Genomic DNA, 19,111 nt, shown 5'->3' with positions numbered 1-19,111 from the left:
CTAACCACCATGCTACCGTGCTGCCCCATTGTCATATTTCATCTTTATCTGGTTTACAATACATACAGCCAGTTTGTCTGCTAGAGCTGTAATTAAGGGGTTGTAAAAGTGGGAAAATCCTTTCTTTTGGAGGTGGGTGGTGTTCTGCTGATAAATTTGAGAAGCATTTACTTGTTTACAGATGGGTGGCTAATGGAATATTCTTTTGGCTTTGGAGGATTGCTGGCGTGTAGACATTTTATAAAAGATACTGTATTTGATCTTGGCTAACCGGGTCATGGGACATCTTGTGTGAGGAGCATAACAATGCCTTAAACTTTGCATACAGATGACGTAATTAAGGGAGGAGCCAGGTCTATCTGTAGTTTCAGTTTGCCAGAGGATTTTAGTCTGACAAGAAATGTCTCTCAGCTTGTTCCAGAAAGGTTCTCTCCAAGGGCATTGCACAGAGAAATGCAAGTAAACCTGCTTATTAACTTTATTTATAAGTGGCATTTGAACTATATTAGTTTCATTAATTGGAATATATAGTGGCAGGTGTAAGGAGTAAATTAAAGTTCTTTTGTTACTTAAGAACTCTTGAAACTGTTATCTGGAAAGTTATTTCTTTGGTGCTAATGTGGTTATTTCTGTGCTTAAATCAAAGTTTGTTTTAACATAAAAGACATCTATTGGTCAGTGTTGTCACTCCTGTGGTGCAGTCACGCTTCCTCAGTTTTACAAATAGCAAATAGTTGGCTTCTCATCCGGGATCCTAACACTTTGTATACTTTAATGCGATCACCCCGCATTCTTCTAAATACCACAAAATAAAGGGCCAATCTATTTAATCCCTCCATCCCAAGGTTAGTTTAGTGAACCTCCATTGCATTCCCTCTATGGCAAGTGTATCTTACCTTAGGTAAGGGGACCAAAACTGCACACACTACTCCACATGCAGTCTCACCAAGGCTCTATATAATTGCATCAAGGCATTTTTACACCTTACTGAAATCCTCTTGCAATAAAGGCTAACATCCGTCATTGTTTTTGTGAATTGCCTGATGTACCTGTATGTTAGCTTTCAGTGAAAAGAGATCAAGGACTGCATTGCCATTGACATATCAATTTTATTTCAGTAAGAGCGCTGACAGGTAAAGAGATTCTGAGCAATACATGTAGGTCGCGGATTGGTGACCATCAATTTCCTGATTTTCCTTAATTCAGGCAGTTAAACTATTAAGCCCAATTTAGAAGATTTCTTACACAACGTTCGATTGCCTTTCTAGCGGCACCGAAATAAAAGCAAACCTTTGAATGAAAGTTGATGGGTTAGACCGGATTAATCAGAACTACAATCGGGCGAAGCAACGCACAGAGTGTTTGTCTTCAGACAGTGTTCAGCTACTTGGCTGGAGGGGAGGTTGGGGCATCCGTATTTCCCCAAAACTGTTGCAAATAGTATCTCCTCTGGACGATCAAGGCAAGGAAGGAAATCAGGAACCCCACTGAAAGCAGCCCGAGAATGGGGAGATAACTGTTGCTCCCACTCCTCTCCGGGTCCAATGGCAGTCGAATGAGATCTGGGTTCAAACAAACAGATATTTAGATGCAGCGTGTGACAACTTGCGAGGCCTACAGATGGTGCCCCTGGGTGACTTGGCAAATGAGAACCATTCTCCAGCACCAGACTGAAGAATAAATATAGAAAAATCAAAACACAGAAAGTAGGAGCAGGAGAATGCCATTCGGCCCTTCAAGCCCGCTCTGGCATTCATTATCATCATGGCTGATCATCCAACTCAATAGCCTAATCCCACCTTCCCCTATATCCTTTGATCCCCTTCACCCTAAATACTATATATAACTGCTTCTTGAATAAAGGAAATGTTTTGGCCTCAACTATGACCTCTGGTAACAAATTCAATACGCTCCCACTCTCTGGGTGAAGGAATTTCTCCTTATCTCTGTCCTAAATGGTCCACCCCATATCCTCAGACTGTGGCCCCTGGTCCTGGACTCACCCACCATCAGGAACATCGTTACTGCATCTACCCTGTCCAATCAACAAAGAACCAAGAACAAAGAAAAGTACAGCACAGGAACAGGCCCTTCGGCCCTCCAAACTTATGCCGACCATGCTGCCCATCTAAGCTAAAATCATCTACACTTCCAGGGTCCATATCCCTCTATTCCCATCCTATTCATGTATTTATCAAGATGTCCCTTAAACGTCACTATCATCCCTGCTTCCACCACCTCCTCCGGCAGTGAGTTCCAGGCACCCACTACCCTCTGTGTAAAAAAACTTGCCTCGTACATTTCCTCTAAACATTGCCCCTCACACCTTAAACCTATGTCCCCTAGTAATTGACCCTCTACCCTGGGAAAAAGCCTCTGACTAGCCACTCTGTCTATGCCCCTCATAATTTTGTAGATCTCTATCAGGTCGCCCCTCTCCATTGTTCCAGTGAGAACAGACTGAGTTTATTCAACCTCTCCTCATAGCTAATACCCTCCATACCAGGCAACATCCTGGTAAATCGCTTCTGCACCCTTTTTAAAGCCTCCACATCCTTCTCGTAGTGTGGCGACCAGAATTGAACACTATACTCCAATTGTGGCCTAACTAAGGTTCTATACAGCTGCTACATGCCTTTTCAATTTTTATACTCAATGCCCATGCCAATGAAGGCAAGCATACTGTATGTTTTCTTGACTACCTTCTCCACCTGTGTTGCCTCTTTCAGTGACCTGTGGACCTGTACACCTATATCTCTCTGACTGTCAATACTCTTGAGGGTTCTACCATTCACTGTATATTCCGTACCTGCATTAGACCTTCCAAAATGCATTAATCCTTATTAATTAGGATTTTATAGGTTTAAACGAGATCCCCCCCTCTCATTCTTCTGAACTCCTGCGAATACAATCCTAACCGATTCATTCTCTCCTCATATGCCAGTACGTCATTCCACGAATGAGGCTGGTAAACCTCTGCACTCCCTCTAAAGCAAGAACATCTTTCCTCGGATAAGGAGACCAAAACTGCACACAATATTCCAGGTGTGGCCTCACCAAGGCATCACAATTGCAGCAAGACCTCCTTGCTCTTGCACTTGAATCCTCTCGCTATGCAGGCATTGATGTGGGTCTGGTTTCTGGAGTCACATAGAGTCTAGAACCGGTCAGGACAGCAGAATTCCTTCCCTCAAGTGACATTAGTGAACTAGATGTGTTTGTACAACAATTGACATCATTTTTCATCATTAGATTTAAATTTCAAATTTTTATTGAATTCAAATTGCACCATTTGCTATGGTGGGATTCGAACCCGGATCCCCAGAATAGCATTCTGGGTCTCTGGATTATTAGTCCAATGGTAAGAGCACTACAGCACCACTTTCCCATGGTGTGGAGTGCGAAAGGGAGGGGGTGATTTGCACTGAGGCAATACAGAAGAGGAATATTTGGAAAATGGGAGGAGGGGTTTAAGATGTACAGATCGACTGAGCTTGTCCACTATCTGCTTTTTTTTGCATCAAAATGAAGATTTGGCTATGGTCCTTCTGACGAGGACACAAAGGTAGGAATTGAATGAGCGAACCTCTATGTCCTAAATGGTCCACCCCATATCCTCAGACTGTGGCCATTCGCCTTTCGCGGTCATAGTGGTCGGTGAGGGAGCAACTCATTGCACAGTGGGCAAGAGCTACTGCTCAGCGGCAGGCCCTGCCTGATATTGAATTTTCATTCGCTGCAATGGAACCGAATACTGGCCTGTGCCATCGAGGGGGCCAATGTGACAATGGGTCAGTGCAGAAGCCTCAATTCTATCCCTGGAACCCGTACAACGCAGGAGGCCATTTGGCCCATTGTGCATGCGCCAGCTCTTTGAAGGAGCTAACCCGATTATTCCGCTGGACTTTCTGCATTCCCTAATACTAACAGCACTCTGGGTGTACCTACACCACACGGACTGTAGCGGCTCAAGAAGGCGACTCCTCACCACCTTCTCAAGGGGCAATTATGGATGGGCCAAAAATGCTGGCCTGGCCATTGGAGCCCACATGCCTGATGTTACGGTTTGCACAGGGTCTGAATCGCATTCAATAAGGCATCACACAAAAGTCTACTTAATAGGATCAGAGCCCATGATGTTGCCGGTAATATATTAGCATGGATAGAGGATTGGCTAACTGATGGAAGAGAGAGATTTGGGGTAAGAGGGGTATGTTCAGGATGGTAACCTGTAACTAGTGGTGTGCTGGGGCCACAATTATTCACAATATATATATATTTTCTAACATTTAGAGTACGCAATTAATTTATTTTCCAATTAAGGGGCAACTTAGAGTGGCCAATCCACCTAAACTGCACATCTGTGGGTTGTGGGGGCGAAACCCACGCAAACATTGGGAGAATGTGCAAACTCCACACGGACAATGACCCAGAGCCGAGATCGGATCTGGGACCTCGGCGCCGTGAGGCAGCAGTGCTAACCACCACCGTGCTGCCCTTTTCACAATATATATTAATGACTTGGATGAGGCAAGTGAATCTGCTATTGCCAAGTTTGCGGATGACACAAAAATAGGTGGGAAGGTAAGTGGTGAGGATGACATAAAGAGTCCGCAGAGGAATATAGACAGGTTAGGTGAGTGGGAAAAAACTTGGCAGGTTAAATATAATGTAGGAGAACGTGATGTTATGGACTTTGATAGGAAGAATAAAGGAGCTGAATATTATTTAAATGGAGAAAGAATGCAGAAAACTGCACCACAGAGGGATTTGGAGATCTTTGTGTAAGGCTACCATGCAAGTCCAGCAGATAATAGGGACGGCAAAGGAAATGGAATTTAAAAATAAAGATGTCTTGCTCAAACTATACAGGATACTAGATAGACTAAACCCGGAATACACAGTACAGTTTTGGTCTCCTATTCGAAGGAAAGATATACTGGCATTGGAGGCAGTCCACAGAAGGTTCACGAGGTTAATCCCGGGTATGGAGGGATTTGCTTATGAGGAGAGGCTGAGTAAGTTGGATCTTTACTTACTGAATTTTAGAAGAATGAGAGGCAACTTTATTGATGTAAGATGCTCAGAGGGCTTGACAGGGTAGATGCTGAGAGGATGTTTCCTGTCGTGGGAGAGTCTAGAACCAGAGGGCATAATCTCAGAGTAAGGGATATAAAACGGGTGAAGAGGATTTTGTTCTGGCAGTGAATATGGCTGGTTTAGCTCAATGGACTAGACAGCTGGTTTGTGATGCAGCGCGGGTTCAATTCCTGTACCAGCTGAGAATTCTGAATTCTCCCTATCTGTACCCGACAGCACCGAAATGTGGCGACTAGGGGCTTTTCACAGTAACTTAATTGCAGTGTAAATGTAAGCCGACTTGTGACAATGTAAGATTATTATCTGTGGCATTCTTTACTTCAGAGAGCTGTAGAGCGTGGGTCGTTAAGTATGCTCAAAGCTGAGGTAGACAGATTTTAAATCGGTAATGGAATCAAGGGTTATGGGGATGAGGCGAGAAAATGGAGTTGAGGATTATCAGATCAGATCAGCCACAATTTCATCGAATGGCGGAGCAGGCTCGATGGGCCGAATGGCCTATTTTGCCTCCTGCGTCTTATGGTCTTATGGTATCATGAGCTTCTACATGTCTGTTGTAGTCAGGAGATATGGAGAGTGGTGGTGGAGGCTACGCCTCTCTCTCAATCAGATTTGTGAGCAGGAATCTCTCCTGCCGCCACCGCCCACCACTGACGTGCATTGGAAGCATTTGCAGGTTGACAGTCAAACCATTTTGGCTGCCATTAAGTGGTGGAACCGGACCTGAACCCTGACGTCCTAGTTCAGAGACAGGGTGGCTACCCACTGAGCCACAAGGCCACCCGGAAGGCACCCCCAGCTGCGTAACCACCGTGCGTCATCCTGAAGCGAACTGCGATTGCGGCCCAGTGGGACTTACCTCCCAGATCCCGGCGGAACACGATGGGCCCCTGCGAGAGTTGAGCCGACCTGTCTTTGCTCATCTGCAAGCCCACGTCCCGCTTGTACTTGGCCGGGATGCAGCCCTTGGCACACCTGTTGGGGGTTGAGCCCTTGTGGCAGATCACAACCTCGCAGATGATGTAGACCTCCGGGTAAGCATCAAACTTGAAGACGTGGAAACTGAAACGCTGCTTCGTCTGATCATCCAACTGGTATGACACAAAAGTCGAATCTTTGGGGCAGCTGCAAGTGACAGGGAAGAAGTAAAACAGTAATATCTGGACTATTCTTTTTAAATAATTTTTTCACGCATGGGATGTGGGCATTGCTGGCAAGGCCTAATTGGCCTAATTTCCCGCCCCCTAATTGCTCTTGAATTGAGTAGCCCACTGGGTCATTTTGGAGAGGCAGTTAGGGTTGACACGTTGCTGTGGATCTGGAGTCACATGTCGGCCAGACTGGGTAAGGATGGCAGATTTCCTTCAAGGGAAGGGATGGGCGATAAATGCTGGCCAAGCCAGAGACCACCACATCACACGACTGAATTTTTAAAAAAATCCATTCCCTGAAGTACATTAATGAACCAGGTGGATTTTTACAACATTCAATGATTCTATCATTGCCAAGGTTAGCTTTAGTTCCAGATTTATTCAATCGAATTTAAACTCTACCAGCGGCAATTTTGTGATTTGATCCCATGTTGCCCTGGGATTAGCCTGGATATGTGAATTACTAGTTCAGTGACATTACTACAAGGCCACAGGTCTCATCGTAACACCCGCAGTGCCAGTGGCGTGCAGGGGGGGGGGGGGGGGGGGGGGGGGGGGGGGGCGACGGTGCATTGGCCCCGGGTATCCATTGGATCCATTGCATTCAATCAGAGAAGGAATTTTTTTTTTTTAATTTTTAAAAAAATTTAGATTACCCAATTATTTTTTTCAATTAAGGGGCAATTTAGCGTGGCCAATCCACCTACTCTGCACATTGTTTGGGTTGTGGGGGCGAAACCCACGCAGACACAGGGAGAATGTGCAAACTCCACACGGACAGTGACCCAGAGCCGGGATCGAACCTGGGACCTCAGCGCCGTGAGGCGGTTGTGCTAACCACTAGGCCACCGTGCTGCCCCAGAGAAGGAAATAAAATAGTAATTTTAAAATTTCAGCGGTGATAAATCAATTTTTGGAGGCTCACCGCACTGCAGAGGCAGTTGTTAGCCCTTTATTCCTTTAACATGGTGTACCCTTTCTGTCTCGAGAAAATGGTGCTTCTCCCCATCCCCCCACCCACATGCGCATGATGTACGTGGTGCAACCATCAAAAGCAACAAGCAGACGTGGCTGTTCGTTCCTGCGTTTCCTCGAGTCATAACTCGTCTTTTCTTCAGCTTTTTGTGCATCTAGATTAGTTCTTTTACCTACTCAGGTCAGTGAATAGCTCTAGAACGGGTGCAACTACGTTTTTTATAGGTTTTTTGGTGATATTTAATGAAATATTTACGTGGGATGTAGTAAGAATGAAGCCTGGATGATCAGAGGACTGCTATGGCATTTAATCTCGGAATAGGAGACATTTATTCCTTAACATGCTAATATTCGAATACAGATACCACTAATTTGCAAGTCTATGATATAAATTGCACAAAATTATCAGTGGAGAATCAGTGTGAAATAATTTGATACGAAGGAACAAAGAAATGAAATATGGTTTATCCGTCTGCAACTGACCGATTGTTTACCATTTTCTTCCCTGACAAACTGAACGGATTGTCGAGGTTATATCCTTTCTGGCAAAACAGAATCTGGCCTATCGTGGACATCGAGGAGAAGGAATATCTGGGTTATCAGAGCCAGGGGAGACAGTCAGTGAAAATACAGGAAACTTTCTAGCAACAATCAGACTTTTGGCCAACTATGGTGACATCTTAGCAAAACACTTGCAGAGAGGGAAAGAGAAACCAAAAAGTGTCACCTACTTGTCCAACAGAATTCAAAACGAAATAATCAATCTTCTTGGTGAAACTGTCAAGAAAAATATAATTTCCGAAATTAAGGACGCAAAATATTTTAGCATAATGCTGGATTCAACTCCAGATATTGCCCATGAAGATCAGGTTTCTGAAATTCTGCGTTACGTTCATATTGATGAAAACAGAAAAGTAGAAATAAAGGAGACATTTCTGGGATTTTTTCAAGTCAACAAGAAAGATGCAGTCAGCCTGGTAAATAAAATTCAGGAAAAATTGGAAGACGACAAAATTTCCATGAATGACTGTCGTGGTCAAGCATATGATAATGCAGCAGTTATGGCTGGAGTGAGAGGAGGTGTTCAACAAAAAATTCTTGAAGTTAACCCAAAAGCTGTGTTTGTGAACTGCGAGAACCACAGCCTCAATTTGGCCTGTGTCCATGCAAGTGAGGTGCAACCTGTTGTTGTTACATTTTTTGGCATTCTAGAAAAACTCTTTACTTTTTTTCTTCATCTACTTCTCGTTGGGAAGTGTTAAAATCATTTGTCACTCGGACTGTGAAAAGACAGTGTGACACAAAATGGAGTTCCAGCCATGATGCTGTGCAAGTAATCCACGAAGAGTGTGACAACGTTATTGCAAGCCTTCAACACCTGCTGGAAGGAGAATTTTCAAGGGAAACTAAATCTGATGCAGGATCGCTACTGAACTCTATTCAACAGTTCCCGTTTATAGTTTTATTAAATTTTTGGTACTCAGTTTTATCATCAGTGGAGAAAGTCTCAAAACGTTTGCAGGATCCGAAAATGGGGTTCCATGAAGCTTCTTGTGATCTGAGCGGACTTATTCATATCCTGAATTTGAAGAATGATGAAATTATCCACAATGCAATAGATTTAGCCAATGAATATTGTGAAAATTGGGGAATACCAATTGCACGAACAAGGAGAAGAAGAATAATGCCTGGAGAGTCAGCAAGAGATAGTGGACTGACGGCACAAGAAGAAATGAATAGAGTAATGGTAGAGATTGTGAACAGATTAAAAACTGAAATTGAAGACCGCAGTGTCCGTCTTCAAAGACTCAGTGACCGATTTTCTTTTCTTCTGAACTTGAATTCAGTAGTGATTGAAGATGAACAAGAGAGAAATTAAAAAAGGAATGTTCAGACTTTGCAAATTATTATGACAATGATGTGGTTGCAATTCAGTTATATGACGAAATTATTGATTTTGTGATGCTCCTTCGAGCTGGAGGGAATAGAGTTCCCCCTGATCCTAAAGATGCTCTGGAGTCTTTACTGCAGTATGGGAGGGATGTCTTTCCGACGCTGTGTGTTTCATACAGATTACTACTTACAATCGCATTTTCAGTCGCAAGCTGTGAAAGGTCATTTTCAAAACTGAAATTAATAAAAACATATCTGAGGTCTTCTATGTCACAGGAGCGACTGACCAACCTGGCTTTAATAAGCATTGAAAAATAATTTCTCACAGCTGATGTAAAAAGTGAAGTAGTTCAGGTGTTTTGTGACAGGAGGTATCATTTGGGGAAAAGAACTTAATAAATTTGATTGATTAATATTAAAATCGAATAAAGCGTTTATTTCATGTTTCATCTGTGTTTATATATTCAAAATGTTTTCCTTTCTCATAATATTTCTCAGTATATTAGGCCTTATACTTGAGTCTTTGGGGCATACAATCAAGATTTGCCCCGGGCATCACCAGACCTCTGCACGCCACTGCGCTGTGCCACCCGACTGTAGAGCTGGTGAAACCTGGTGATGCAGAATTAAGAGTTTCAGCCAGATTCTAATTTCTTATTTATTTGAGAATCAATAGCATTGTCAGGAGTTGATGTAACTGGACAGTGTTCAACTCTCTCACTGAAAATGACCGAAAGCTTCCCACTTCTGGCAGCACGGTAGCACAGTGTTTAACACAGTTGCTTCACAGCTCCAGGGTTCGATTCCCGGCTTGGGTCACTGTCTGTGCGGAGTCTGCACGTTCTCCCCGTGTCAGCGCGGGTTTCCTCCAGGAGCTCCGGTTTCCTCCCACAGCCCAAAGATGTGCTGGCTAGGTGGATTGGCCACGCAAAATTGCCGCATAGTGTCCCAAAAAGGTTAGGTGGGTTTACTGGGTTACGGGGATAGGGTGAAGCTGTGGGCTTAAGAAGGTGCTCTTTCCAAGGGCTGGTGCAGATCCGATGGGCCGAATGGCCTCCATCTGCACTGTTGATTCTATGATTCCCCTGAAGTTTCCTTCATGCCTGCAACCTGACATGGGCACGAGCCAGTAAACCCACCTCATAATGCCAGGGACCCGGGTTCAATTCCGGCCTTGGGTCATTGATTGTGTGGAGTTTGCACGTTCTCCCCGTGTCTGCTTGGGTTTCCTCCGGGTGCTCCAGTTTCCTCCCATAGTCCAAAGATGTGCAGGTTAGGTGGATTGGTCATGCTAAATTGCCTCTTAGTGTCCAAAGGTTATAGGGTTGTGTTATAGGGTTATGGGGATAGGGCAGGGGAGTGGGCCTGGGTAGGGTGCTCTTTCAAAGGAATGCAATGCAGGCTCCATGGATTGAATAGCCTCCCTCTGCACTGCAGGGATTCTTTGAAAAACCGCAGGATGTGAGCTATTAGCGAGTCGCCCAGGTAACTTTAAAGTGGGGATGCTGAACTATCAGAGATGCCATCTTTCTAGATGAGGTGTTAATCCAAGGCTCTCGGTCTGCTTCCTCGGTTAGGAAGCTTTGTTCAAAAAAGAGCAATGTTTATTCTGGCCAATAGTATCTCCCAATCAACCTCACAAATAAAGAAAAAAAAACAGCTCAACCAATTATCAGCACATTGCTGTCCATGAGAGCTTGCTCTGTAAAAATGGACCGCCACACTTCTGACATCACGACAGCGGCTACATTTCAAAAAGTGCTTCATTGGATTGCAAGGCAATTTTGGGTGTCCAGCAGTTATGCAAGGTGCGATCCCAATGCAACTTTAAATCTCTGTCCATCAGGACTTCCCTTTTAAAGAGGTAAATGTGCAGCTCAAAGATTCATAAGGGAGAAATGGGTTTGAATCATGGGACATTGGCATCAGTACTGGAGAAGGAGGGAGCTGTTCCGATGGGATGGTATTCACCTGGGGATCATGCTGGAATCAGAGTCCTGGTGCATCCCATAGGGCTGTCGATAGGGCTTTAAACTAAATAATGTGGGGGGGGTTCAGTTGCATGAAAAATTAGAAAGCCAAATTTAAAGGAGAAGGTGAGAGTGCAGGTTAATGATGAGGACTTTAAATGAGTTAAAGGGGCCGAGGGCTTAGGGGAGGTAAGTAAAGTTTCTAGAACACGTAATAGAGCAGAGAGTATAGAAAGTGGCAAGAATCCAACTTCAGGCACAGCAAAAAAGGGACAACTTTGAGAAGGGGAGCAGCCAACACAGGACTGAGGGTGTTGTACCCAAATACAAGCAGTTCAGGGCTGGTTTAGCTCAGTGGGCTGGACATCTGGTTTGTGATGCAGAACAAGGCCAGCTGTGCGGGTTCAATTCCCGTACCAGTTTACCCGAACCGGCACCAAAATGTGGCGATACAATGTTGTGGTCATCACAGAGACATGGCTGCAAGGCGATCAGGGCTGGGATCTAAATATCTAAGGATATGTGTCCAATCAAAAGGACAGGCAGAGAGGCAGAGGGGGCATGGTTGCATTGTTAGTAAGAAATTAACTTAAATCGATAGCAAGAAGTGATATAGGATCAGAAGGTGTAGAATCTGTGTGGATAGGGTTAGGATTGAGGAATCGCAAAGGAAAGAAGACCCCGGTGGGAGTTATCTACAGGCCCCTCAGCAGTAGTCAGGATGTGGAGCAGAAAATAAATCAGGAGATAGAAAATGCATATAAGGAAGGCAGTATTACAATAATCATGAGGGACTTCAATCTGCAGGTGGACTGGGAAAATCAAGTTAGCAGCGAAAAGGAATTTGTGGAATGTGTACCAGATGTTTTTTTTTTTGGAGCAGCCTGAGGTAGAACTCATGAGGGAACAAGCAATTCTGGATTTGGTGATGTGTAATGAGGCAGACTTGATTAGAGAACTTAAGGTGAAGAAACCCTGAGGGGGCAGTGACCACAATATGATAAAGTTTACCCTGCAGTTTAAGAGGGAGAAGCGAGAATCAAATGTAACAGTTTTACAATTGAATAAGGGTAACGACAAAGGCATGAGGGAGGAGCTGGCCAGAGGTGATTGGAAAGGGAGTCTAGCAGGGAAGACAGTGGAACAGCAATGGCAGGGGTTTTTGGGGGTTATTCGGGAGGCTCAACAGAAATTCATCAGAGGAGGAACCATGCTAGGGGGAGGACAAGGCATCCATGGCTGGCGGGGGAAGTCAAAGACAGCATAAAAGCAAAGGAAAAAGCATACAAAGTGGTGAGAATTAGTGCAAAGCCAGAGGATGAGGAAGCCTTTAAAAACACGCAGGGATCAACTAATAAAGCAATAAGAGGGAAAAAGATGAAATATGAGTGTAAGCTAGCTGAAAATATCAAAGAAGATTGCAAGATTTTTTTCAATATATTAAAGGTAAGAGAGAGGCAAGAATGGACATTGGAACACTGGAAAATGAGGCTGGAGCAGTGGTAACAGGGAACAAAGAAATGGCAGAGGAACTGAATAGGTACTTTGCATCAGTCTTCACAGTGGAAAAACCAGTGGCATACCAGAACTTCAAGAGATTCCGGGGCAGAAGTGAGTGAAGTAGTCACCACTGAGGAGAAAGTGCTGGGCAAGATGAAAGGTCTGAAGGTGGATAAATAACCTGGACCGGATGGACTACACTCCAGGGTTCTAAAAGAGACAGCTGAGGAGATTGTGGAGGCATTGGTGGTGATGTTTCAGAAATTACTGGAAACAGGAAGGGTCTCAGACCACTGGAAAGTGGATAATGTAACACCACTGTTTAAGAAGTGAGAGAAGCAGAAGATGGTAATTCTAGGCTGGTGAGCCTGACATTGTTTGTTGGTAAGGTTTTAGAGTCCATTATGAAGGATGAGATTGTGGAATACTCTGAAATGCATGGTAAAATAGGACTGAGTCAGCACAGATTCGTCAAGGGGAGGTCGTGCCTGACAAATCTGTTAGATTTCTTTGAGGAGGTAATGAGGAATGTAGACAAAGGAGAACCAGTGGACATAATCTATTTGGGTTTTCAGGGATCCTTTGACAAGGTGCCGTACAGAAGGCTGCTAAATAGGATAAGAGCCCATGGTGTTAGTAGCAAGGTACTGGCATGGATTGAGGATTGTCTGATTGGCAGATGGCAGAGAGTGGGGATAAAGGGGTCCTTTTCAGGATGGCAGCTGCTGACTAGTGGTGTTCTGCTAGGGGTCAGTGTTGGGACCACGGCTATTCACAATATACATTAATGATCTGGAAGAAGGAACTGAGGGGGTCACCATCACCAACTCTCTGTCCTGGTCCACTCACGTTAATGCAACAGTCAAGAAAGCCCAACAACGTCTCTACTTCCTATGGAAACCAAAGAAATTTGGCATGTCTGCATCGACTCTCCCAAACGTCTACAGATGTGCCACAGAGAGCATCCTATCCGGCTGCATCACAGCCTGGTATAGCAACTGCTCGGTCCAAGATCATAAGAAACTGCAGAGTGTGGTGAACTCAGCCCAACGCATCACACAAGCTTGCCACCCCCACATTGCTTCTGTATACACCTCCCGCTGCCTCAGAAAGGCAAACAGCATTGCCAGAGATGCCTCCCATCCAGGCTTTGCCTTCTTCCAGACCCTTCCATCAGGCAGAGGGTACAGAAGTCTGAAGACTCGCACATCTAGACATAGGAACAGCTTCTTCCCCACAGCTACAAGACTCCTCAACAACTCCCCCTCGGACTGATCTGTTCCCTGTAAGAACACTATTCATTACGCCCTATGCTGCTCTTGCTCATGTATTTGGTTTGTTTGGCCAATCATTGTTTGTCGATGTACCATTTGTCAATGTTCTCTGTTGTTTATTCTTTTGTCTACTATGTACGAACTGTGTACGTTCCCTCGGCCGCAGAAAAGTTCTTTTCACTGTACTTCGGTACACGTGACAATAAATCAAATCAAATCAGTCAAATCAAATCATTGTTGCTAAGTTTGCAGATGTTACAAAGATATGTGTAGAGGGATATGCTGTGTTGAGGAACTGGTCCCAACAGCTTTCTGTGGTAGAGAATTCCACAAGTTCACAAATCTCCGAGAGAAGAAGTCCTTCCTCATCTCATTCCTGAATGGCTCACCCCTTATTCTTGGGCTGTGACCACTAGTTGTGGGCATCGGGAACATTCTTCCCACATCTAGCCTGTTATGTCCCAGCAGGATTTTATATGTTTCTACGAGATCCCCTCTCATTCTTCTAAACTCCAGTGAGTATAAGCCCAGTTGATTCAGTCTTTCTTCATATGTCAGTTCTGCCATTCCAGGAATTAGTCTGGTGAACCTTTACTGGACACCCTCCATAGCAAGAATGTCCTTCCTCAAACTAGGAGACACAAATTGCACATAATACTCAAGGTATGGCCTCACCAAGGCCCTGTATAACTGCAGCAAGACATCTCTACTGCTATACCCAAATCCTCTTGGGTCAGCATGCCATTTCAGTTTTCGAGCACCTTCTCCTCATTAGCTTCATTTGACTTTCCTTAAATACAGATATGAGCCACCCTGGTTGCGGGGGGGGGGGGGGGGGGGGGGGGGGGGGAAGGATCGCCTCATGGGGGCTGGGGCAGCGATCGGGTGGCTCGGATCCACGGGCGTCCACCATCTCGGGGGGGGCCTACATTGTTGATTTCGGTCCGCGGTCCGAGTCCGCCATGGTGCACAGCGCAGCCGCTGGAGGCTGCTGCCGGGCATATGCGCGGACATCCGACCGGGAGTGCCCCATGAATGCCTCAATTGAAACTGCCGCGACCCGAGGGCAGCATGGCGGCTCAGTGAGTTAGCACTGCGGCCTCACAGCGCCACGGTCCCAGGTTCAATCCCGGCTCTGGGTTACTGTCCGTGTGGAGTTTGCACGTTCTCCCTGTGTTTGCGTGGGTTTCGGCCCCACAACGCAAAGATGTGCAGGGTAGGTTGATTGGCCACGCTAAATTGCCCCTTAATTGGAAAAAATGAATTGGGTACCCTAAATTTAAAAAAAAAGAAACTGCCTCGACCTATTTACAAGGAAAGGCATCCCAGACCCCAACCACTCAGTTTGAAAAGGTTTCTTTGCAAATCACTTTAAATCTGGGCCTCCTCATCCGCCACCCGAGGTTCCCAACCAGCAATACGCGTTAGGACCACGCCGTCGGGAACACGGACAGTTTTGCCGAGAATCGCTGGGGGAGAGTCCTGGGGTGGGACATGAACCCGGAGCCTCTGTCTCAGAGGCAGGGATGCTGTCAATGCCCCCCCCCCCCCCCAGCTGCGCCGCGTAATCTGCGCATGAGTGATTCTACGGGGACTGGAGAATCGCGGGAGCAGCGCCGGGCACAATTCCCGCGTAAACATCGATTCTCCGTGCCAAACGTGATTTCGGCGCCGGGCTGCGGAGAATCCCGCCCCATGTGTAGGAGTACGGGAAAAGGCAGGGAAATGGCACAAAGTCATGATACTCGTTCGGAGAGCCGGGCTGAATGGCCTCCTTCTGAGCAATAAGAATTCTATGACTCTTGGAAATGGGTCAAAGACAATGACCAATCTGCGCCACATTTTCTGTTCCATTGAGTGCAGTTTGAGTGTAGTTTTCTGGCAACATTTCAGCCACACCAATTGAAAACTATCCCAATAGCAGCTTCCTCAATAGTGGCTTGAATGGCTTTTATTTTCATGGTACATGGGCCAGGCCAGCATTTGTTGCCCATCCCTAATTGCGTTTGGAATGCTGGCCGATTTCAGTCTCACTGTGGGTCTGGAGACACAAGCAATCCAGACTCATTCACAAAGCGGTCAAGCATGTTGAGTGTGTCAACCTGCAAATATTCCTTCAAAAACACCTGGAAGTAAGAGAGGGAGAGAGTCCTGGTCAGCCATGCTTGATGTGGAGTGGCGTCCCTCGAGCTATAAGCCCCTGGCAACAGCAGACATCAAAGGCCATTCGTGATCCAGATGAGTTTGAACGATAATCAGTGGTAGTTTCGCTGTTTCATTCCTGACACTAGCTTTCCCAATCCAGATTATTTTTGATATTGATTAAATTCATTTCTTAATTAAATTTGAATTGCACAAGCTGTACTGAGGTCTAAACTCCTATCCCCCAAGCATGAGGCTGAGACTCCATCGCTGAAAAACAAATTGGCACCAGGTACCAATTTAATGGAGCTCCATCCATTAAGTTCCCTCCCCGCACCTAGTGGTGAACGCAGTCTGTCTCCAAAGCTAGTTATTCCCAGAATAGGTCACTTGCTTGTTGCCAGGGGCTTATAGCTTGAGGGACGCCACTCCACATCAAGCATGGTTGACCAGGACTCTCTCCCTCTCTTACTTCCAGGCTTTAGTGTGTTTTGGAAGGATTTTTGCAGGTTGACACACTCAACATACTTGACCGCTTTATGAACGCGCCTTCCTTGGCCATCAAGTCCTGGGGTGGGACATGAACCCGGAGCCTCTGTCTCAGAGGCAGGGATGCTACCTACTGTGCCACAAGACCATTGGAGCCCCATGTTCATATATAACAAGACCAGTTCATCCAGAACCATCCATTTCCAAATCTCACTGCTTTTTCCTCTCAGATTACTAATCCAGTGACATAGTCACTGTGCAATCATCTCCACTGATGAAATAAATTAGGACAAAATGAATGGAAATTATTGAGCCTAAAACTCTAAGAGAGAACATACTGGTGTGGGTTTGACTTTTCCGCTGATAACACGTGACAATTTAGGCTATCTTAAGTTTGGACATAAAAGCAAATGATTGCGGATGCTGGAATCTGAAACAAAAACAGAAAATACTGGACAATCTCAGCAGGTCTTACAGCATCTGTGGAGAGAGAACGTAGCTAACGTGTTGAGTCTGGATGACTCTTTGTCAACGCTAGAGAGAACTGGAAATAGGGTCAAATTTATATTGGTGTGTGTGTGTGTGGTGGGGAGGGGGAGTGTGGAGCAGTGAGGCTGGATAGAAGGTCAGCGGTAGGTGGAAATTGACAAAGATGTCATGGGCAGAAAGGTGATGATTAAGGCTAAGAAGTGTGCTGATAGTGGCACATAAAGAGATTAGAATGTGTCAATGCAGAACAAAGGTAAGCAGTGTGTCAAAGGGCAACTAGGCACAGGGAACAGATGGCCTAAGTGGGGTGGGGGGGGGGGGGACAATGATGAGGGGAAAACAGTTTGATGGAAACTGCTGAGATTGACCAATATTTTCTGTTTTTGTTTAAATCTGAACAAAATGTTTTTGAGATAGCTTCTAAGAGCAACACCTTCCGAAACCACCCAGAGAGAAGTTTATATCCGGCATGTATCAGAAGTTAATGCAACAACGTTCACAAGCACAGCAAACACAGAAGGAAACTGCCTTGTCGTCCTGGGTGGCTTGGATAGATCCTTTGCAGAGCTTGATTGGGGGAAGGGGGGATTTTTTTTCCTGGGAGGGGGGATAGATAGTTTTTTGAAGAATAAAGGGATTAAGGGTTATGGTGTTCGGGCCGGAAAGTGGAGCTGAGTCCACAAAAGATCAGCCATGATCTAATTGAATGGCGGAGCAAGCTCGAGGGGCCAGATGGCCTACTCCTGCTCCTAGTTCTTATGTTCTTATGTTCTTATGTGTAACGTGACAGGATTAATTAATTCCCTCAGGTAAAGGCACCCCGAGGTTCAGTAACCACGATATGATTGAATTTTACATCCAGCTTGAAAGGGAGAAGAGTGGATCTAAGGCAAGTATCTTAAACTTAAATAAGGGCAACTCTGTGGGAATGGAAGCCAAGCTAGGTGAAGTGAATTGGGATACTGGGCTAGAGGATGGATCAATAGAGAAGCAGTGACAAACATGAAGGGAATATTTCAAAATACTCAGAATGTGAATATTCCTGCTGCAAAGAAAAATTCCAAGGGGAAGAGTCACCATCCATGGTTAACTAAAGAATTTAAGGAAAGCATCAAACATAAGGAAAAGAAATTAACGGCACAAAGATGAGAGGCAGGTCAGTTGGACTGGTCAGAATATAAAGGACACCAGTGAATGTTAAAAGGTTTTCATAGAATAACAGAATTCCTACAATGCAGGCGGAGGCCATTTAGCCCATCAAGCCTGCACCAACCCTCTGAAAGAGCACCCTGCCTCGGTCCATTCCCCCCTCTATCCCCGTAATCCTGCCTAGGGGCAGATTAGCATGGCTAATCCATCTAACCAGCACATCTTTGGACTGCCGGAGGAAATAGGTGCACCCGGAAGAAACCCACGCAGAGTCGGAGAGAACATGCAAACTCCACACAGACAGTCACCCAAGGCTGGAATCGAGCCTGGGTCTCTGGCGCTGTGAGACAGCAGTGCTGACCACACTGGAGCATCCGGGAAGATGGTGGCGGTGTGGTAACATCACAGCGCTGATAATCCAGAAGTCCACGCTAGTGCTCTGTTTTAATCAGGAGAAATAAATTGTGAGTATGAGAGGAAGCTAACTTGGAATGTAAAAGTGATAGCAAGTGTTCCTACAGGTACTTAAACAGGAAAAGTGAGCCTTGTGGTCTGGAGAGTGAGAATGTAGATAACAAGGAAATAGAAGATGAAATAAACAAATATTTTGCATATGTCTTAGCTATAGAGAGACAAACACATTCTATAAATCAAGATGTGGAAGTGAGAGGGAACTTGGTGAAATGACCGTTATTCAGAAAGCTGTACTGAACAAACTGGTAGAGCTGGAGGCTGACAAGTCTCCAGGTCCTGATGGACTTCATCCTAGGGTTTAATAAAGAGGTAGCTAATGACGTAGTAGATGCATTGGTACTAATTTTCCAAAATTCATTAGATTCTGGAAAGGATTTCTCAGACTAAAAAGTAACAAATATAAAACCTCTATTCAAGAAGTAAGAGGGGCAGAGAACAGGTAAGCATTGGCCAGTGAGCTTGAGGCCTGTCACGGGGAAGATGTTGGAGTCAATTGTAAAGCAGA

At 45.2% G+C, this 19,111-nt stretch overlaps 1 protein-coding gene across 1 annotated transcript in view; it reads right to left on the bottom strand.

The window, feature by feature from the left end:
* Positions 1-1,092: 1,092 nt before the first annotated feature.
* LOC119975556 overlaps positions 1,093-19,111 on the bottom strand; it is a 156,697-nt gene continuing 138,678 nt past the window's right edge. Inside the window, exons 9-10 of the mRNA XM_038815342.1 lie at positions 5,960-6,225; positions 1,093-1,562 (exon numbers count right to left, since the gene is read on the bottom strand). Coding sequence (XP_038671270.1) covers positions 1,384-1,562; positions 5,960-6,225 — 445 coding nt within the window. The 3' untranslated portion in view covers positions 1,093-1,383. The remainder of the gene's footprint in view (positions 1,563-5,959; positions 6,226-19,111) is intronic.

Source organism: Scyliorhinus canicula, chromosome 13 (assembly GCF_902713615.1).
Source record: "Scyliorhinus canicula chromosome 13, sScyCan1.1, whole genome shotgun sequence".
Taxonomy (NCBI): Eukaryota; Metazoa; Chordata; class Chondrichthyes; order Carcharhiniformes; family Scyliorhinidae; genus Scyliorhinus; species Scyliorhinus canicula.
Note: the sequence above shows the minus strand (reverse complement) of the source record. Positions and strands in the feature narration are given on the sequence as shown.